This window comes from Xenopus laevis, chromosome 1S (genome assembly GCF_017654675.1).
Source record: "Xenopus laevis strain J_2021 chromosome 1S, Xenopus_laevis_v10.1, whole genome shotgun sequence".
In the NCBI taxonomy this organism is placed as follows: domain Eukaryota; kingdom Metazoa; phylum Chordata; class Amphibia; order Anura; family Pipidae; genus Xenopus; species Xenopus laevis.
The window spans coordinates 15,625,397-15,648,616 of record NC_054372.1 but is presented as its reverse complement, the minus strand read 5'-3'; the positions used below and the strand labels follow the sequence as shown (position 1 = coordinate 15,648,616).

The 23,220-nt window shown below is 39.8% G+C and overlaps 1 protein-coding gene across 2 annotated transcripts in view; it reads left to right on the top strand.

Moving 5' to 3' along the window:
* The window catches only part of sorcs2.S (sortilin-related VPS10 domain containing receptor 2 S homeolog), a 594,893-nt gene that overhangs the window by 342,363 nt on the left and 229,310 nt on the right, over positions 1-23,220 (top strand). For both annotated transcript variants that reach the window (XM_041579391.1, XM_041579390.1), the window contains exon 3: positions 1,946-2,045. In XM_041579391.1, the coding sequence (XP_041435325.1) occupies positions 1,946-2,045 (100 nt within the window). The remainder of the gene's footprint in view (positions 1-1,945; positions 2,046-23,220) is intronic.

The window sequence follows — 23,220 nt, the reverse complement described above, 5'->3', positions numbered from 1 at the left end:
GTTAGGGTTGCCACCTGTTTGGTTTTGACCAGAACAGTATGGTTTTTCTATGGCCTGTTTGGGTCTCAACTTTCTATTCGTTTTTTTCTTGTGAAACCCAAACAAAAAAAAAAGCAAATCAATCAAAAATAAGAATTTTTTTTTCTAAATAAACATTGCTGTATTCAGAGCTTTTTGGTAAAACAAATCTCTGCATAATAAATCCCCAGCAATGGATTTGCAAATGAAGGACCCACAGGCCCACCACCTCCTGTTATCCGAACGCAATTGTGCCCCCTACCCCAAACACGTGCACACTTAATATCTCACCTATTGTTTTTGGCTCCACTGCTCCCTCTAAAACTCAGCTCCCAGTGTCCAAAAATATAGATGCGGCTGGGCTGCATGGTACCCCTAAATATGTTTTGCCCTAGGCCACAAATCCAGGCTTGTAATTCAAATAAAAATGAGTGTGGTCAAAAATGTTTGCCACATGTGTATGTGTGGCATGGATGATTTTTTGTTTGGCTTTCCATTTTAAAAATGGGATGTATTTTAAAAATTGGGAGGTATGGGATGTGCATGGAAACTGTATCACTATCGTTATAGTTTCCACAAAGATTATTTCCTGGTAGTTCTTTGGGGCACATTTACTTTGCTCGCGTGAAGGAATAGAATAAAAAAAAACTTCGAATTTCGAATGTTTTTTTGGCTGCTTCGACTACCACTTCGACTTTGATTCAAACGATTCGAACTAAAAATCGTTCGAATACTCGACCATTCGATAGTCAAAGTACTGTATCTTTAAAAAAAACGTTAACCCCCTACTTTGCCACCTAAAACCCACCGAGGTGCAATTTTAGCCTATGGGGAAGGTCCCCATAGGCTTTGCTATGTTTTTTTGGTCGTAGAAAAATCGTTCGATCGATGGATTAAAATCCTTCGAATCGTTCGATTCAAAGGATTTAATCGGTCGATCGAACGATTTTTCGTTCGGTCGAACTAATTGCGGTAAATACTTCGACTTCGGTATTCGACCATATGTAAATCTGCCCCTTCGTGTCCTGTGTCCTTATACCAAATCATGATTGTTAGTGGTATGTAGATAATATCAAGGTCCAGCTGGTTCCCCGAAGCCCTATTTATAAGCACCCCCATCTCTATAAAAAAAGAAAGCCTTCAACATGACAAGAGGTCTTCAGTGATAAAAAAACAAGAACCATAAAAGATCTATATAGGAGTAAACCTTTTTAAATTCCATGATTCCGAGATCCATGTTGACCCAGATCATTACTTTTCCTGGGTCCGTGTCACATCTGGAAATTTTTGATCTTTTCTTCAGCTCTTTAAAAAACTCCTTCGACTTTCCCACATATTCTATATGGTGAGATATGTGCAAGTTGTATCTATTAAACCATTATTAAGAGATATAATAGATACCCTTTGTCAACAAACGTTTAGCTCTCTATTAGTCAATAGTAACTTACTGGCAAATCATGTAGTAGACCAATTAAAAATGAGCACAGCATCATAAGCCAAGGAAAACTTGCCTTACACTATAGTGATGCTTTAGGTCATGCCTCAGCCCTTCATTAAGCATCAAACTGTCATACATTACTGCCAACTTTATTCTCTGGAGAGCAATTTAGCAATATTGATGGGATTCATTCTGCAGTTTTATTCAGAATAATTAAAATTTCACAATTCTGATTGATTTGGGCTGAATTAAAGTGGGAATTAATGTCACTTGGCTATGAATGAGAACATCAACTACAAGAAATTGCACATCAGAGACCAACATGCAAAATAATGGTTTTGATCAAATGAGGAGCTCAAATCGACCTATGCTTCATTCACCATTTTGTTTTAAAAAAATTAATAAATAAACATTAATAAATACAATTATTCATTTAAAAAAAAATTATTTCACAATTTTATTCCATTTGTTTTTATTTTCTTCTTCCAGATCATCTGATTATGGAACTACATATACAAAATTAAACCTACAGCCCGGGGTCACTTCAGTGATAGACAACTTCTACATCTGTCCAACGAACAAGAAAAAGGTAGGACAGACCTTTGCTCCTCTCTTGCTGAGAGATAAGTGTGTATATAGTGAATAAAGTACCCCCTCTTGTAAAATATAAGGATATTATAAGTTACCGAGGAGTTTCATGACCATATAAAAACACGAGGCCGAAAACACAGGTCATGAAACTCCTCGGTAACTTATAATATCCTCATATTTTGCAACTGGGGTACTTTATTATAATACACACGTTTCAGTGAGTCATGTGACAGAAATGACATCAGAACTCACCGTTTATAACTGATGACATCAGAACTCACCGTTTATAAGGATATAATTTACAAGATATTCATGGCTTTTGTGTATTATATATAAATATATCTAAATATATCTAAATATATATATGTGTATATATATATATATATATATATATATATATATATATATATATATATATATATATAGATAGATATAGATATATATATGTATATGGTGAATTGCTGTGCTAATATGCCTTATAAGCATGGGTTCTTGAAAGTAAGGGATGTGTAAGTTTGGGCAGTGTTCTCTGAACTGGGCTTTTTTAAATGAATGTTTATAAGTAGCTTATGAAGATGTTGTTTCACTGCAAATCAAACTTAGAAGAGGGCTGGTTGACTTTAGTTTCGGGGTATTGTTTTTTTTCCAGTAATAACGGTGTAAAATATATTGTGGTTCAGTAGTCAGAGACATCAATTACAGGAATTTATAATATCTTTGGTGCAAAACTAAAAAGTTAAGGCAAACCCTTTCAACATTTTACTACTAAAGACGTAAAGCAATTGTTCAGTATAAAAATAAAACCTGGGTAAATATAAAAATTTAAAAATGCCATGGTTGTATATTTTACACAGGGCCGCCATCAGGGGGTCATGGGGGGGCAGTTGTCCCAGGCCCGCAGAGTTTTGTGTCTAAGGGGGGCCTGGCCATACTTCACTTACTTGATTAGCCGGGCCCCCCTGCTTTCAACCTGCTGCCAGCTTCACAAAATAGGACACAGCACTTCTGTTCACAGAAGCTTTTCTCTGATTAAGATTTCCTGTACCTCATGGTCCTTTAAGAATAAGTCCTGCATTGGGATTGGATTCCCTTATCCAATCCCTGTACAACTTTACCGGGACTTACTCTTAAAGGACAGGAAATCTTAATAGAAGAAAAGCTTCCATGCACAGAGCTGCAGTGTCCTATTTTGTGAAGCTGGCAGCAGGCTGAAAGCAGGGGGCCCGGCTAATCAAGTAAGTGAAGCATGGTCAGCCCCCCCCCTTAGGCACAAAACCCTGGCAAGCAATTTTTTAAAAAATTTGGGGGGATCTGGTCAATTTTTTTTTTACTTGCAGGGGGGCCCCTGATCACCAATGGCTTTTTATAACTTGTGGGGGGAGGGCCATTTTTTTTTTACTTGTAAGGGCGGCTTGCCACCAATGTTTTTTTAAAAAAACTTTTATGGGGGGCCCTGGGGCCAATGTTTTTTTTTAATTTATAGGGGGGGCCTTGATCACCAATTATTTATTTTAACTTGTAGGGGGGCCCTGTCCACCAATTATTTTTTAAAAAAAATGTATGGGGGGCCCTGGCACCACAGTTTTTTTTAATTTATAAGGGGTCCTAACCATCAATAGCTTTTTATAACTTGTGTGTGTGGGGGTCTTGCTTTGCAGCTCACTTGGTTTCCACTGGTTTTTATATTTACACTGATCTGTTTCTTTAAGGGTCATTTTATTTGCCAAACCGCAGCTAGCAAACTGCAATTTTGGATGCAATCACCATTTTTTTAAACAAACAATGCAGCAAAATGCAACATCTGATTCTGAAAAATATACAATCATGGCAAAATAACACTATCCAAATCAGTCATTAAAGGGCATGTAAAGTTTAAAATAAAATAAGGCTAGAAATGCTGTATTTTGTATACTAAATATATACATGAACTTACTGCACCACAAGCCTAATCAAACAAATAATATATGTTTTCAAAGTTGGCTACAGGGGGTCACCATCTTGTAATTTTGTTATACATCTTTGCAAGACTAAGACTGTGCACATGCTCAGTGTGGTCTGGGCTGCTTAGGGATCGTCATAAACAAAGCTGCTTGAGTTCTGCATGGCTGGGAAGTAAGGCGGGGACTCCCCCTGCTGTTCATAAGTATGATTGTTTCCCTGCTCAGCAGTTAGGGACCGTCTGACAATTCCTATCCACAGCAGTAAATGAAGGGAGAATTTCACTGCATACAGTCATTTTTCTTATAAAAACGTTACACATTTTTTAATTAAAGTATATTGGAGATAGGTTTATATTTCATTTAAGAAAGTAAAAAAGGGATTTTGTTTTTTGCCTTTACATGCCCTTTAAAAAACAGCCCCTAAATGAGATTTCTTAAAGTTCTTCCTTTCATGACTTGGGTAACAATATCACATAGTTAAAAAAAAAGGTAATAAATTATCCCTATATTAAATCTTTCCTAAAACTGTCTTTTATTTTCTGCAAGAAACTGTCACAGTTTTCTAATAATAACTCAATCACATCTCGCTTTCCTGATGGCAAATGTCACACTTTGAGGATATATTTAGACAAAATGAGTCACATTGGCTAAAAGTGTGAAATAATGGGAAAAAAATAGATTGGCGTAAGGGTGCTATTGTGACTGCATACGTAAATTGTTCTTTCAAAGCCGCATGTAATTCTTAAGTTGTTCTGAATTAATTTCATAAACAGTGACTTTTTATAAAATCCAAATGAAAGGTAGTGTTTCCAATATATTATCAGGCGGCGATCTAGTGCTGTCGTCTCACGTAGGGCACGGTTGTCCAGAGGAACAAAGAGTAAAATTGCTTGAAGGACAAGGCGACAATAAGTGCAAACGCTGTTATTTCAGTTACTGTTGGCAGGACAGAGGTGTGTCCAATTAAGATGAAAGGTGGAGATTGGCATGGAAAGTCACATCAATCCATGCCAAGTTCTTACTTATTCATTCATTGCTCTTGTTCAACACAGAGCCTGAAATCTGAAGGGAGAACGTACAAACAAAATAAATATTTTGTTTTTGTTAATATTAGTGCTAATATTAGATCCCTGAGAGTGATATTTTTGTGCTTACGTCAAGTCTGGACAAGGAGCCATCCTTTTCCCTTAATGTCTTAGATATTTTCTCTGCAGTAATAATTTGGGGCTTGATGGAATGAAATGGAGACTTATTCTAAAAAGTGCAGTTGGGGATCTTCATTTCCCCCCAACCCTTCTTTTGCGATGAAGTTAGGACTACACCAGTAGTTTGTACTTTTATAATAATCCATATAAAACATTCAGTTTGCCATTCAGTGGTTAGGCATATACAAATAGCACCAACACCGGTCAGAATATATCCCCACATATGAGCAATGAGAAGAGAACAGCATAAAAATAGGCACTCCCAGCTTTCAGGCATTATCCTAAGTAGAATCCAAGGGCACCTGTCTAGTCCCTGAGTCTGTACACTAGTTCCCTACTCCTGGGCAATAACACCTGGCATCCTAGTCCCACTAATACTCCTTGGTGGAGCTTTGGTCTGCTCAGATAAATAGCCTTAATCTACTGATCAACCCTAGAGTGACCTATTAAAGAGTATGGTCTACCACTTACTAGAACTGACCTATCTAGGTTCCACCAGACCCTTCATGCTTGCTTAGGCAAGGGCTCTCACAAAATGCACCCTGAGCATGTGTGCTCATCTTATATTGTTATTTGTTTCCTCCTAGGGCAAAACTAGAGAATTGTAAAGGTCATACTTTGACCCAGGAAAAGGGTTTTACTTACCTTCTATGGCTACGGACCCCCTTAGCTGTCTAATCTTAGGGGAACTATTCTCTTAAAGGGGCAGCTAACTTACCACCTCTACCTCTAAACCTACCTCTAAACATGTAAATGTAGTTATTTATTATTTCATTATTGCATATTTATAGAGAATTCCAGATGCTATTTTTTTAGGTTATGAACATTTGCTGAGGATTTCTATGTTGTCATGAATTTCAATTTCCAACATTTTTTGTTGCTGTGATTCATTTTACTTTAATGTTGGAGAGTGTTATTTCTGTTCCTTGCTTAGGGTAAGGTCACACTGAGCGTTTTGGGGGATTTTGTTGCCTGGCGACGAATCTCCTCAAACGCCTTCCCTCACTCTGCGCTGGCTAAAATGAAAAATCGCCGGAGATAATCACACGCAGCAATTGGTTTTCCGAAGTCGGCCTAAGTTTCCACATGAGGCAACACAAGAGATTTGTGTAAATTCAATAGTGTTAAATAGTTTTGTTCTTTAGTTACATAAGATGAAAATGAACATGTTGCAGTGATATGAGTTTTGTATTGGGGCTTTGAAATTTGTTAGTAGACACACAGTCATGTGCACATCTACATGCACAACCGGAGGCATGGAAAGGGGCATGGGAATAAAAGGGGTATTGGGAACAGAGAAAAACTATCTGTGACATGAATGAAACTGCACTGTGTATGAAGGAAAGAAAGTGCATGGGATAATATTTTGTGATAAAATCCGTGGATCAACTTGAAAATTTCAACAAGATATTAATGAATTTTCAAAACTATTTATTTTGCATTTTACAAATGGTAGAATCGGTGCAAGACAAAGCCTGTATTATTCTCTTGAATTGAAGAAAATGCTAATTTATGCAAGATTTATTTGCAGTGAATTTATTGCAGCAGGCTGTCCAACTATTTCCTTGGCTAGAAGTTTTGGATGCAAATAATTGCTGCCCTATAAATTATAAGTAATATAAAGAGAGATATAGATTTCTCAAGCAGGAAAGGAATGATAAATGCTTCCAATTGGGCAGAGATATGTTTTTGCTAAAGGCTTCTAAAATATTCAGCCTCTGTTCTGAAAGAGAAAATACACTGTAAAGAATTGCCCTTCCAAACAGAGGTCATTGAATCTGTCATATATCTAATGATCTCAATGGACAGTATGATGGATCTGTACTCCACGTGATAAGGTGCATAAAGTTCTGAAATGTCTCCTGCTGCACCCCTCAGTGGTTCTTCAATTAGCATTTTTTAGCAGTTGTGGATTTTTGGCATGTTTTCTAGACAGGGAATTTCCTGCAATACTAGTTATATCTGTGATTGTGATGGGGCCCATTGGGGTCAGCCTCATATTGAATTGCGCCTTTGTAAAAGGTACAAAGTCAACAAAGTACAGTATTCACTTGATCTAATGCACATGTTTTACTTATGAGTCTTAAGTCTTAATGACAAAATGTAAATGTTACTGTGCTTAATTACCAGTTGCAGTTGGTTTTTACATCTTAAAGGCTTTGTTGACTTTCTAGGATACCATTATATATACTTTATGTACCTTTTTAAACAAAACAAGTAGTATTCTGTGTAGACTGACCCAAAACGATGTGGTGTCCAGGTATGCAGTCCCCAGAACATCAGATTGTGGAAGCTAAACCATACATTTTCTGTGAAGATGATAGACTGACACAAACTGGACCACCAATACCAACTGGTGCAGTTAAAAAAAATATATTTAAAAAAAAAAATCCAAAATTATATAGGGCACTTTAAAGAGAACTAAAACCTAAAAATAAATATGGTAAAAAATGCCATATTTTACATATTGAACTTATTGCACCAGCCTAAAGTTTCAGCTTGTCAATAGCAGCAATTATCCAGGACTTCAAACTTGTCACAGGGGGTCACCATCTTGGAAAGTGTCTGTGACACTCACATGCTCAGTGGGCTCTGATTGGCTGTTGAGAAGCTAAGCTTAGGGCTCGTCACTAATTATCCAGCAGAAAATGAGCTTCCCCTGTAATATAAGCTGATGCTACAGGTTTGCTGATTATTAAATTCTGATGCTAATTGCACTGGTTTCTGTGCTGCCATGTAGTAATTATCTGTATTAATTACTAATCAGCCTTATATTGTGACATTTCTATTCTATGTGTACTGTATATTGTGAGTGGGTCCCTAAGCTCAGTAAGTGACAGCAGCACAGAGCATGTGCAGTGAATCAGCAGAAAAGAAGATGGGGAGCTACTGGGGCATCTTTGGAGACACAGATCTTTACTGCTAAAGGGCTGTGGTTGCCTTGGGCTGGTACAGAAGCACAAAACATAATGTACAACATTTCTAGCTACTTCTTTAGTTAAGCTTTAGTTCTCCTTTAAGCTCCCCTGATAGACAAAGATTGTGCAACCTGGATATCAAGTGGTACAGTCAAGAACTTGCTCTGCTATAGTTTCTTAATTCCCACTCTTCTGACTTGTAGATGTTACATTGTAGGGCCTCAATAGGGCAGGCCAGGCAAATCATCCAAAAGAATAATAGCAATGATAATAGCAGTGATTATTGCAGTACTATTTGTAAATCTTTTACTATCATCCATGCTAACCACTGGCTTCTAGGTTCACATGTGTTAGAAAATTTGCAGTGCACATAAATAGATACAAATGAAAATGTTTCTTCTGCTTATGCAACCATTGTGTCCTTTCAACGGGGAATACTATGGGTAAAACTAGTGTGGGCATCTGTAGATCTAGTGAGGTGCATCTGTAGATCTACTTCGCAAATGGGTTAGTAAAGCAGACAGGCCCGGATTTTGTGGAAAGGCCACCAAGGTCCGGACCTAGGGTGGTTGGATTTTAGGGGGCGGCATGCTGCCCAACTGGGCCACGGACAGTCCTGAACTGGGCCACAGAGCCGGTGTGCCCAAATTGGATGTGCAGTTGCTGCTGGCCCCCCCCGACCCCCATCCCAAACCCCCCAACCACCCCCCCCCGGTCCTTGCAAAAAATTTCCTTTAAACCGGTCCCTGGGCCAAAAAACATTGGGGACTGCTGCTCTACAGAATCACTGTTTATTATTAGGGATGCACCGAATCCACTATTTTGGATTCGGCCAAACCCCCCCCCGAATCCTTTGCGAAAGATTCGGCCGAATACCGAACCGAATCAGAATCAAAATTTGCATATGCAAATTAGGGGTGGGAAGGGGAAAACATGTTTTACTTCCTTGTTAAGTCACGCGATTTCCCTCCCCGCCCCTACTTTGCATATGCAAATTAAGATTCGGATTCGGTTCAGCTGGGCAGAAGGATTTGGCCGAATCCTGCTGAAAAAGGCCGAATCCTGCCCAAATCCCGAACCGAATCCTGGATTCGGTGCATCCCTATTTATTATAAAGGATTTAAGCATCTTTTTCAGTATCTTTGCTCCCTACAATGCATAACAATCCCTTGCTCACAAGCAAAAAGAACAAGCCATTTATACCTTGAGACGTGCGTGTTTTTTATTATGGATAAGCTAATTTATCGCTTTGTAGCAGTCTTGTAGTTTGATGTGAGGGGTAGCCCACGTGTGATATTATAGCGCTCTGCACACCACAATGGATAACACTCATGTCCCTGTGATCATAAGACATTGGGGGGTGAATAATTGACAGCCACTAGATTGCTTCCCCGTGAGTAAGGCTAGGTTACTTTTGTATAAACCATTAACATGTCTTTCCCCTTAACTTGCTAGCTTCTCAGGTGCTGACAGCTTGTATTTCTCAGGGAAGCACAAAACGGCACATTGGAAAAGCCATTATCTTACTGCTAGTGCTCTGCTGTCAGTTCCGACTAACCCCTGACAATAGCTATTCTATACAGCTAGATAAGCTTGCCGTACAAAGTTGACACTCCACCTCTCCATTAGGACGGGGAAGAAAAGATTGTGTCGTACCACTCGCACAGATTCCCTTAAACACAACAATCTGTTTTCCAATAATGAACAGGTTTAAGGCAAGTGTTGTTCCGTGTGTAGATGAGAGCTATTAGGAAGGTGTAAGGAGGAAGAAGATTGCTAGTTGCCAATGAAATATTATCGGGTAGACTAAGAAAACACAAATAATGGAAAGCAGAAGACATACTGTATTCTGCTGTCATTTTTCCATATTGTCTTTGAACCATTATTATCTTTTGGTGGACAAGCACAGAAAACCATAGGGGCATTTTCACAGAGATGCTGAATTTCTGGTAAAAGCCTATTATGTTTTTGGAAGGGCCTGTCTGGACAAAAGGCATTTCCCTGAAACCAACACTCACTGAATATGAATCCGCCTGGTGAATGAGGACTTCATGGGTCTGTGCTTGCAAATTATATTAAAAATATGAATATTTATGGCGTGTTTATAATAAATCAATAGCTGCGCTACAGCTTTCAAAATTATCAGGTGAGGTTCAGTGGATAGTCAATGTACACTTGACATGGTGTATAGTTAAATCTTGTGTGTGTGACTAAAGTCCTGTGGATCCTGGTGTCCATAATAATGGTTCACATACCACCAATATTTATTATTTCTGCTCCTTCTTTTATTAAAATTTGTGCACATGGGCCCCAAGCCTGGTTCCTGGACCTGTGCAGTGGCTATTCCTCTATGAAGTGTCCTCATAGGGAAAAGAACTTCAGTTTATAGTTGTCAGTTATTGAACCTGTGCTTTATCAACTGATGCTCCAACAAGAGCCATCAGCTCTAGTGATGAGTGTAATATTTCAACGCAAAAATGATGGCCAAAAATTTGTTGCAGAATTTTGTCGTTCGTCAAAAAAAAAACAAAAAAAAAACACTTTGTCAAGTGTTTGGCTTAAGGACATTTCTCTATCTAGATCAGTTTTTCCCAAACTGATGGTCTAACTCGGGGGATGGGAGAGTTTGCAGCAGTGGTAGGGGTGGCTCAACATGTAAGGAAGTTAAAGTAAGAACTTGGAGAATGGTCATTTGCTTTCCTAGATGCACCTAAAGGTCTAGTTTGAAGGTCAGTTGGAGTGAGGTTTGGGGGGAATATGTATTTGTTACAGTTACATAACGTTTTGGAATTCTCTAGCTAAAATGTTTGTGAAGATTCTCATTCATCCAGGTCATGGTATATCTGTAGAAATCAGTCAAATCAACTGGACTTGCTGAGTTTTTTCTTGAAGACATTTCAACAGGCTTGTTGGTTGACTGGGGAAACATCTTCAAGAAAAAAAACACAGCAAGTCCAGTTGATTTGACTGATTTCTCTAGCTAAAATATCCTCAAAATCATCTACTATGTATCTGTGTATCACATTAAGAAAAAAACAAATTATACAGCTTATGAGAATATGGGGGATAATTTACCAATGACCTGGGAAAGAAGTGCAGAACTCTAAAGGGGAGAGCAAGAGTGCACCCCTTAGTGCTTATTCAACAATTCCATTACGCGCATTTTTGGCACTTTTATACTGGCTAGGAGCTCATACATGACCTTTTTGTTTTTAGTGTATGTCTCTGGTTTTCCTTGGGGGTAAGTCTCCTAAGAACAGTTGAAAGCAAACGTTGATCCCACCTATATATGAAGGGTACTGTTCCAAAAATGATGGTAATCATTTTCATTCATTGTCGTCTACATACTGTAAAGTACAATGCCTGCTCATTGTAAGCAAAGCAAATCCCTGTTCTCCTAATACACATTCAGTGGAATTCTGCAGGCATAATCTCTTCAGCTTCATGCTGGGAACTTGTGCAAAACCCACCATTAGCACTATTTTAATAAATGACCCCAGTAAATATGGCCATGTAAGCTATGTTCTCTGATCACAGGCTTTGGTAGGTTAATATTATGCTTCGCAAGCTAAACAGCAATTTCTTTAAGAATAACTGGGCAAATAAAATAAGTCATTTTAAGACGGCTTCAGTTTTCATTTACACATAGTTTTTTTGCCCTTCATTTAATAGGCAATATTAGCTTGCACATAAAACCAAGTGTTTTATTTATGACTTGTTTTCACTGGAGGAGAAGGATTAATTTGCTGTAGTATATTGAATATTTTGCATTCTGCACTTTTTTATTTTAGTGACTTGTTTCACGAGGTGAAATAACTTTTCATCAACTTTTATTGTTTTAATAGGGTGGCTTTATGGAAGTATTTTTTTTTATATATATATATATATACATTTGTGCATAATTTATAGGTAGTAAAATTCTATTTTTGTTCTGGGCTTAGACCGAAATGGGCAACGTGTATGTTTCACTTAACAACCTTGACGTGTGACCTTGTGTACTTGCTTTATGGCTAAGAACTTAAATGGGGCTCATGCGAAAATATTTTTTAATATGATGTGAAAGGTGGTATTGTAAGACAATTCATTCACACTGAGAGGAGAGTAATCTTTCAAGTAAACCCCTGATTGACCTTGTAACCAGGCTGTTCTAACCTGGAAACTGCAACATTGACTGTTCCAGAGTCTCGTTCATGTAAAGATGGTCATACTCAATAAGATCCGCTCGTTTGTCCAGGTCGCCAAATAAGCAGATCTTTACTTGATATGCCCACCAAAGGTAGGGTAATATCGGGTTAATCTGATCGATCGGCCCTAGGGCCAAACAATCGGATAACAACAAAGGAAAAAGGTGCCAATGGGACAAGGACTCCGTCACCAAAAAAATCAACCCTGCCTGATCAATATCTGCCCGATTTTGGCCAGATATCGATTGGGGAAACCTTTTGGAATGGGTCTAAAGGACTGATATCATCAGCAGCTTTATTTGCCCTTGTATGGCCACCCTAAATCATAGAAGCTCACAGGCTACTTAAAAGTAATTAACTGGTCATAACTATTAATTACTAGAAATAGCAGTAAATAATGAGAAAAGTCACTTCTTTTCTCTAGTTCATGGCTGTGAAATATGAGTTCCTCTCTACTGGTGTCTGAAATGGCCATATCCCAGAGACGCTTCTAGAACAGTTCTGGGTAATAATCCAGTCCCACATTGTGCACTGCTACCTGCTTAATCTATAACTTTTATAAGGTGATGAATTTCTCCAATAAGAATGGTGGAATTACTATGACATCCATCTCTTCCAGGTATAGTCAATCTCTCCCATGGTCAACCCTGACCATGTTTTCCTCTACTACAGTGCAACAGTCCTCCCCATAGAGAGACCAAGTTACATTTATAGGAAATCATTGCTGTATCATCATGTGGTTGAGAAAATGGATCTTCAATTCCAAATATCATCCTAAATAACCATCTAGTTTTGGTTTCATGGGTATCAAGAATATATAATTCTCAATCCTCACTCTAAATAGACTTTAGGTTGAAGCTACCTGCTCCAAGCCCCTAAGGGTCATTGTGGTCACTAAGCAAATTGGTATCAGTGAGAGAGTGACGTGGGTGAATTTCAAGATTTCTGTGGTTCTGCCATTACACAAATACGCAAACATGGAGGGCACAGAGGGCAGCAAAGGTTCCATATGTAACAGTGGCTCTAAGCTGGTATAAATTGCAAGGCTGTGGCCTGTACTTTCTCATACCCCTCAACATTTTGGAAAGAGAAAGAGAGACAAAAAGATTTGCCATGGGAAGCGCATCGAAAATATTTTGACCATGCCCATTTTTGTGACCACACCCCCAAATTACCATTTTAAAAAACTTGGCAGGTTTTGAAAGTTTGAACACATTTCTGTGGTTTTGATGCGTTATTATAGTTAATTACTAATAAATTACTAATAAAGGTGAATTGCCCCAAGAGACCTGCTTATCTTAAATTGTTACAAAAGTATCTAAGAATCTGTTTTGGGCTCTCTGCAAAAAGCCAGTTAAGTTAGAAACGTTGTATCTTTTTCTGGCTGTTCAGTGCAGGAGATCGAAGAAAAAGTCGGGACATTTCAGTAACAAATCCGGGAGCTGTCAAAATCGGAACAGTTGGGAGGGATACTTTCTCCTTCTTAAATAGAACAGGGTCCATCTGTGGCTGCCTGCCAAGGTGCCCAGGGCAATGCCGTCTGTACTCTGCTATAGTAAAGTGGCTTTTATTTTTGGCATGGAAAAAAAAGTGTCCAAAACACAGAGAGGAATTCTTCCTTAATTAACAATTTATAGCACTCTGCTTGTAACAAGGAATGACTGGATCACGGGCCATTTCATTTAGAGAGTGGCTTGTAGGAGCTTTGTTGATTTTTAATTTTCCTTCATTGATTTTCAGCATCCAGAGAGCACTTGTTCTGTAATGGCTCTCCGTGCTGGTGTTTGCTTGCAGAATGAAGTGAAGGATAAATAGTATTTAGAATAGTGTCTCTCCCAGGGCCTTTCCTTCCATCCTGATGCTGTTGGCAGCGATACTGCAACGTGGGAAAGTTCTACTCGAGTCTATATGGTTCCCCCCTACTCCCAGACTCTAAAAAACAGATTTGTATTTTCTTTTCTTAACCTACTGCCAAAGAACAGAGGAACAAAGAAAATCACAATTGTCATTAGAAAAGATCCCCTGTGAACTCATTAATTAAAGGAAAGCCGATAGCTGAAATTGTAATGATAGAAACAGCGAAAACAGAGTCAGGCCTGGAGTATGAATGTATTTCTTTTGGCATACAAATGTATCACAAGGAAGGGGGGATATGCAATTCTTCATCAAATAATTGAGAGGCTGTAATAATATTTATGCGGTAGTAGATATAAGTGGCAATAGGGCAGTTATGCTCAAATGAATGCAATGGTTGCACAGATTGACGCTATTTATTAAAAGGGAACTATCTCGAAAATTAAAATTTCATATACCGGTAAGCTTTGTCATACTGAAATAAGAAACTTTGTAAATGCAATTAATTAAATATTCTGCATTGTTTCTGAAATAATCAAGTTTATGTTCACTATCCCTCATCTGTTTCTCTTAATTCTCTTCATGCAGCAGTTGGGAGTCAGATATTCATTGACAGTCAGATCCAATATATCTTATAGGGGGGCTCCTTTCCTAGCAGATGTATCAGAGCTCACTCAAATAACTGATTCCAGTACAAACAAAACTGCCTTTTGCACAAATCCTGCATGTAGAGAGACATAGGGGGTTATTGATCAAGCTTATCAAACCTCAAACAATTCGTAGTTTTTGGTGCAAAAAAAAACCAAACTACGAATTATTCGAGATTTATTAAATTACGATGGTCTAAAAACTCAGGATCCGAAACCCCGGCATCTAAAAGCTCTCGAGGTCCTGTATAAGTCAATGGGGAAGGTCCCAGTGTCTGCGCTGATGTCCATACCGGTATCCAATGATTTAGGGGATTCAGAGCAAAAAACTCTGAAAAAAATGCAGTGTTCAGAAAAATTCAGAGTTTTCGGGGAGAGCTCCGAAGTTTTCGGAGTTTTGCCCGACCCTATTTTTTTGGGTTTTTTTCTTCATAAATAAGGTCCATACGGGAATTTGGAGTTGCTCGAAGTTGGATATTAGAAATACTGAGATAAATTCGGACCTTGATAAATAACCCCTATAGTGTCTGGTGATTTTAAGAGTGAGCTCTAATACATCTTCTAGGCAAAAGGAGCCCCCCCCCCTATAAGATATGACATCCCCTATATCAATAGTCAATAGTGATGCAGTCCCATCACATGCACCCCCATAAAGCTGCAACTATTCTAGAATTGGTGGGGGGGGGAAGCTGCATTTTGGATAAAAAAAATATAATGAGTTTTTGACCCTTTATGCTTCTGGCCATAAACAACCCTTTATGCCAATATACAGCTCTTGCACAACTTGAAGTCTCTAGGATGACTCATTGCACAAAACCACTTTCTATTTAACTTGTGAGACTCTCTCGGTCTACCGTTTGGATCATACACACAGTCCCATGTCAACGTGATTATGAGACCCCATAATGTTTTGTACCCAATGGCTAATCTTTGATCTGTTGGTGTCAACAGCAGATTATTTTCTCTAGTCTATGGCCATAACTGATCCGGCAGTAAAAGGGGAACCCACTTACCCTGCATGTGCCCGAGGTGGGTGAAGATACTGAGCTGAAGAACTGGTCTGCATCTATATGTAAAACAAAAACATTACGCTGGTTGGGGTCTCATGTGTTAAAATTACTTCTGACTGATCTTCACAATGCCCAGAATATTGGGCCCATAGTCCATAGAAGATGTTCAGAGAATTTAACCTCACTCTCCTCTCTGCTTCTGTCTGCCCATGGCTGTTTGTCCCTTGCTGACGTCCAGAATTCATCTCTAGTCATCCTCAGTCTTTTATTTATGTTCTGGTAAAAGCTCTCTCATTACACCTACAGGTACAGATATTTTATTTCTCCCTTTGTGACATTAGGACTAAAGATACATTTAAAAATAGCAGAGTAATCCGTGACAGCTTCCATCTGTGGAAAGGTCATTGTTATTATCACAAGTGCTGAATGTTTCAGCTAAGGTCATGTCTTCACCTGCGGAGGCTGCTAAATCATTTATTTCCTCACATTTTGGCAATCTTATCCTTTTTTTTGTAAACAAGTCAGATTTCGGAATTAAAAATGGCACATGGCGCTACTCCTTACTCTGGAAAAGCTGGGGGTGTCAATGTGAATTAATTAAATGCGGCACTCCGATGATATGTTCCACAGAATAACTGCCAAGACCATTTATTATTCTATGTTGTAGCCTCGCGGCGGCTGTTTCCTGACCTTCCTCACTTCTTGTCTCTTTAGCCTTACACACTCCCCCTCGTGCAGCCTAATTGCAAAGCCCAACAAGAATCTGCACTTATACAGCTCTGTATTTGGATTAAGATATTTAATATTATTATTATCATGTCAGGGCTAATTTAATGATCACAAAAACATTTTTTTTTACCCACAATGCAGTTACCCCCCACAATTACAGCATCATTTTAGATACCACAGGTTTACCAATGCAGTTACAAATTAGTATTCACGTTGGTCATTCACAGTCATTTTGTTTCATAAGGTGCAACTTGCAAATGGAGACCATTTAGTGAAGGTGTTACTTCCAGAGCCCCACAACTAGAGTTGCCACCTGGCCGGTATTTTACAGGCCTGACCGGTAAAAATGATGGCTGACGCCAATGTTATTAATAGGGCAAAAAGATAAAAATATAGGAAGGCCGGTATTTTTTTCCAGAAAAGGTGGCAACCCTACCCACAACTTCCAGGTGCCCCATACCTTGCACTTTATTCAGCATCAAAAGAAGCCTCATTTAAGAGCACAGTGCAATGTACAAGGTGCACATTTTAGACACAAACCACCAGAGGGCTGAACACATACATGGAAACAATTGCTTTCTGCAAATTGACACCATTCTTTAAAGAAAAACTAAAGCTTAACTAAATAAGTAGCTAGAAATGTTGTACATTATTTTTGTGCTTCTGTACCAGCCCAAGGCAACCGCAGCCCTTTAGCAGTAAAGATCTGTGTCTCCAAAGATGCCCCAGTAGCTCCCCATCTTCTTTTCTGCTGATTTACTGCACATGCTCTGTGCTGCTGTCACTTACTGAGCTGAGCCCTGTAGCATCAGCTTATATTACAGGGGAACCTCATTTTCTGCTGGATAATTAGTGACGACCCCTAAGCTTAGCTTCTCAACAGCTGCTCAGAGCCCACTAGCCATATTCATTTTTAGGGTTTAGTTCTCCTTTAAAGGGGAAGTAAATTCTAAAATAGAATAAGGCTAGAAATGCTGTATTTTGGATACTAAACATAAACATGAACTTACTGGACCACAAGCCTAATCAAACAAATAATTTATGCTCTGAAAGTTGGCTACAGGGGGTCACCATCTTGTAACTTTGTTATACATCTTTGCAAGACCAAGACTGTGCACATGCTCAGTGTGGTCTGGGCTGCTTAGGGATCATCATAAATGATCAAAACAGCACAAGTCAAATAATATCTGCCAGAAGCCAATAAAGCAAGACTGATTAATAATAAAAATATACTGCACTGGGTCCTGTGTTGTCATGTAATCTAATGTGGATTTTATCGTTTTTGTATTGTTTAATACAAACTTTCTCCAACTCTGCAGAACCAGTGGCTGCAGCAAAATAATCCTCCAAATAGAATCCCAGTTTATCTGTTTAAATCTGGCTCCATAATCTTTGTCCCTGCAGCTGGAGTTGGAAACACTAAAAGGGATGTAAAGGCAAAAATAAAATCCAATACAAAGCTCTACACAGTCACTGACTGCTCTACAGGAAAACAAACAAAGCTGCTTGAGTTCGCATGGCTGGGAAGTAAGGCGAGGGCTCCCCCTGCTGGTCATAAGTATGATTGTTTCCCTGCTCAGCAGTTAGGGACTGTCTAGAGAATTTCACTGCATACAGTAAGGTTTATTATAAATACGGTACACATTTTTTAATCAAAGTATATTAGATATAGGTTTCTTTTTCATTAAAGAAAGTAAAAATGGGATTTTATTTTTTTTGCCTTTACAGGCCCTTTAAATGTAAATATAAGCAGTATTTCTGTTTGGTGTTCCACATCTACTGAACATCAGGTGTGTTTTGCCTTTCTTCATTCACTTATATTCCTTGATACACGGAAATAGAATGAAGTGCAGGTGAGTGGGGTGTCTATGTGAGAACATATGGAGAAGCATATGGAGTGGGGAATGATGGAATGAAGTGATTCATACCTGTGTCAGAACACCAGTGAGACAATTCAGGAGATCCTAAAGAACTATCAATAGAATATGCAGAGGCCTCTCTTAATTATTCTATTATTTACATCTCCCATTTATCACCACATGACATTGGCCCTTTAATGCCTCTTGAGGATAATGGGAGCACAGAAGAGTTCATTCAGTCAGCTGTTGCCCCACTATGTGACTATGGCCTGGGCTTCTCACTTGTGTCTAGTCACAGGGCCTGGCTATCTCATTTGCCGCCCTGATGTCAGACAGATTTGGCAGACTGAAGTCTCGCGCCTCCCCAGGGAACAGCCACTGTACAAAATGTCAATAGTAGTTAGCGGGATCTTCCACTCATCTATATCATTTCATTCACCTGCAGTCAGGAGATTTCTATAAAGTCTAAAGCAGCTGGAGCTTTGTCTCTAACCTTTTCTTCTGACAAATAAGTTCAGGCTCAGTAGAACTACCCAGAGCCGACATATTATGACTGAGTTACCAAAGGGTTAAAGGTGCAAATAGTGTGCCATGGAGGTGCAAATAAAGTGCCATCATCTTTGCACCCAATGCAACCTTAAATCTGTCAGGGACACATTTTTGCAGCCAATTTTTAAGAGATTGGCTCAAATATGGGCACAATTAGCACCTGCCTTTTAAAGAGCACCACTTTGGAAGCCAATGCTAAAAGCAGTATCTGTGGACACAAGACACAGTGGGAGTCTTATAATTACATATTCCTTTGTGCTGGAGATTGCTGTGCCATCTGCCTTGTGCCAGGTGTGCTATAGACTTATACAAATTATATAAAATGTACAACCAGTACAAAAGCAAATGCAAACAGCTCTGCAAACTAAACATGCAATGACCTGGGGCAAATTTTGCAACCCTGACCCATCCACAACACCCTGCCCCCTCCATAACACCTGCCCCCTCCACAATACTCTGACCACTCCACAACACCCTGCCCCCTTCACAACACCCTGCCCCCTTCACAACACCCTGCCCTCTCCACCACAACCTGCCCCTTCCACAACACACTGCCCCTCCACTACACAATGACCCATCCACAACACCCTGATCCCTTCACAACACCCTGCCCCCTCCATAACACCCTGTCCACTCAACAACACCCTGCCCCTCCACAACACCCTGCCCCCTCCAAAACAACCAGCCCTTCCACTAGACCCTGACCCCTACACAACACCCTGCCCCCTCCACAACAACCAGCCCTTCCACTAGACCCTGACCCCTCCACAACACCCTGCTCCCTCCACAACACCCTGGCCGCTCCACAATACCCTGACCCCTCAACAACACCATGCCCCATCCACAACACCTTACCCCGTCCACAGCACCTTACCCCCTCCACAATACTCTGACCCCTTCACAACACCCTGCCCCCTCCACAACAACCTGCCCCCTCCACAACACACTGCCTTTTCACTACACCCTGACCCCTCCACAACACCTTGCCCCCTCTACAATACCCTGCCCCCTCCACTACACCCTGCTCCCTCCACAACACCCTGCCCCCTCCACTACATAATATTGCATCGCCAGTCCCCATAGAGGAGGTGAGGCTGGTGAAGTAGCACCCGCTTCCCTCATAGGCCATTGGACTCTGCACAGGTATCAGGTGAAAAAACGATGTCAATTTGATGCCAATGGGCTTCATTTTCAACCCATTATTGTTTATTGTACTTGCAGGCAGTATCAATACATGATCCCTATTGTGGGGGACTCCAAAAATACAGCTATAGAATCCATTATCTGGGAACCTGTTATTCAGAAATAATAACAAAGTACCTTGTACTTGATCCTAACTAAGGTATAATTAATCCTTATTAGAGGCAAAGCAATTGTATTAGGTTTATTTAATTATAAAATTATCTTTAAGTAGACGTACAGTCGGAAGATCCAAATTATGGAAAGATCCCTTATCTGGGAAAACCCCAGGTCCCAAGCATTCTGGATAACAGGTACCAGACCTTTGTTGTCCTTTCATGTTCTAGTATCCGAATATTGTCACACTTTCCCTGAAATTCATTAAGCATTGGCTGGCATCATTGGCCTTGACTTCAAATGCAGTAGAACCTTGACTTTACATTTCCCAGGGTAACGGCTTTAGAACATCATATAATTCGAAAGAAATTGTCTGCACGGGACAAGCAAAAACTGGAATCAGTTCCATAGAAAATGTAAAATCAGGGTACTTAAAATTCGGGTTCTATCATATTACTCTCAGAGTTTAAACACTGCAATATTTTATATTATATTATGACATTATTCAAAATTTCAGCAGGTTTCCCTTTTACCCATCTTATTTTTTTCAGCCCCGACAGCTCCAGCGGCAGTTTAATGTGGAACTATAAGTTACACATTTGTCTTTAACCGCTTGTGGCCAGGATTAACCTTACAAAACATATGAAAGTTTTGCCTTTTGGGGATGGAATCTTACAGACACAAGCGACTGCAGGACATCCCTCCAATCCACATACACACTCTACTGTTCTCTATTAGCGGAAGTCTCTAATTGCTCAGTGTTCCCAGTGACAGAGAAAGAATGTTTTCAGGGCTCGCTGGCCGTACTCTCTCTCGCTCTGTACTAAAGCAGAGAAGAATTAGTGTCTTGTTTGAGAAAAAGCATCAGGAATCCAATAAGGGGAGAGCATGAATACCCCCCTGTTGTAAACAAGGTGACCCAAGATGGGCTGCTATTGTGCCGCTGTGTATTTAGATATTTGTCACATCGCTGGACTGTCAATTATCCATTTTTCCTCTTTTCATGCCAATGTGTTAATTTGCAAACAAGCCGGTTAAACCTGCTGGAGACAGAGACATCAGGGAGGATATGGGAAATCTTGTCCAACCTCAAGTGAACTGAATTTAAATAAGTCCTTGTAGTAAAACTCTTTTATTGCCTCCCGAGTTCAAACACCTCCCTCCAGCGGGTTACAGTCTCAACAGACGCATTGTGTAAATATGATGTGCTGTGAGGTCTGCTTTACTGTGTCATTGTAACTTAACTCTTCTCACTCGGGGGGGGGGAGTCGATTGGAATTTATAAAATAAATATCGGGTTTTCTTGCAGCATTATTAAAAAATAGCAGCCAGCTGAGGTTGTGCGTTTGTGCTGAGTTCAGAAGCTTCCAGGAGCAGCGCTCGCCCATTCATAGTCATCGGAACCGGAATTTTTACTTTAAAGCCGCAAACACATTTCACATTGCGGAATCATTGCTAAGAAACCATCACAGCAAACGTTTTCATTTGGATTTGAATTTTTATTTCATCATCTGTACATTAAGGGGCAGATATACAAAGGGTCGAAGTGAATTTTCGAAGTTAAAAACTATTTTTTGGGTACTTGGACCATCGAATAGGCCTGAATTCGACTTTGACATAAAAAAGTTAGACTTCGAAAATCGAAGTACTGTCTGTTTAAAAAAGTTCGACTTCAACACTTCGCCATCTTAAACCTGCCGAATTGCTATGTTAGCCTATGGGGACCTCCTAGAACCCATAGCCAACATTTAGCTAAGTCTTTAGAAGTCGAAGGAAAATCGTTCGATCGATCAATGGAATCATTCGAATCGTTCGATTAGAGGGATTTCATGGTATGATTGAACAATTTTTCATTTGACCGAAAACGGCCGAATTCGATAAAAAAACTTCGACATTCAAAGTTGAAGTAATCCAATTCGATGGTTGAATTTCGAAGTTTTTTCCACTTCGAAATTCGACCCTTGATAAATCTGCCCCTAAGTATGGATAACTATAAACCATGAACATTTGCAATGAGAACAGCAGTTGTAAGATGAATGCATGAATTTAAACAGGAAATCTTTGTGCTTCAATTACATTTAGTATATGCAAAGGGACTAACAATGTACTTAAGCCTAATTGTATCTGCAATAAATCTCGCTCATTTATTAGTACTTAGTAGGGTTGCCACCTTTTGAATCCAAACATGGGGAGCATCTCATCTCTCTCACACTCTCACCTCCGTGCTGCACGCATCATCTGTCCCCCTTCGGGTCAAATCCATGAACATCCAACAACTACAGAGCACTCGAGGTGGTGTGTTGAAATCTTTAAACTTTAATAATCCATGTTAAAAGATAATATCAGCGCATCAGCATGCATAACATCAGATCATCCGCTTAACGCGTTTCATGGCTTCTTGCCACTTCTTCAGAAGCATTCAGGGTTGCCACCTTTATGCCACTCACAATGCGGTCAGTGGGCGGGCTATGTCACATGGGTTGGGGCTGTTATGTGGATATCAGCAATTGGCTGATCGCCATGTCAATCAGGGGAGATCCTGCCTGGTTTTCCTTTTTCAGAAAACTGGGCAGACTGTCTTGACGCGGGCCGCCTTTCTGAAAACTGGGCTGTCCGGGTCAAATCCGGAGGGGTGGCAACCCTAGTACTTAGTACTGTTGCTGCCAGCCAATAGCGTTTTTGATGTTATGGATTAGTGATGAGTGGGTTAACCCAAAACCCATGGGACCCTTGTGTTTACCTATGGGTAAGGTGGGTTTGAATCAAGAAAGTGAGTTTCAGGTGTGAGTTTGGCTGGGTAGCAGGCCAAACTTCCAACTCAACCCTCCCTCTTTGATAATGTAATAGTGCCAACCCCTCGCCATTGGTGGATGATCTCAACCATGTTTGAGTCATCAGAGGGCAGTGCAGGCCAAGTTAACTCAGCACCCCAGACAGCCGATGCGCTTCCCTGCCCATTCCCGTGATTAAGCGTGTGCTCAC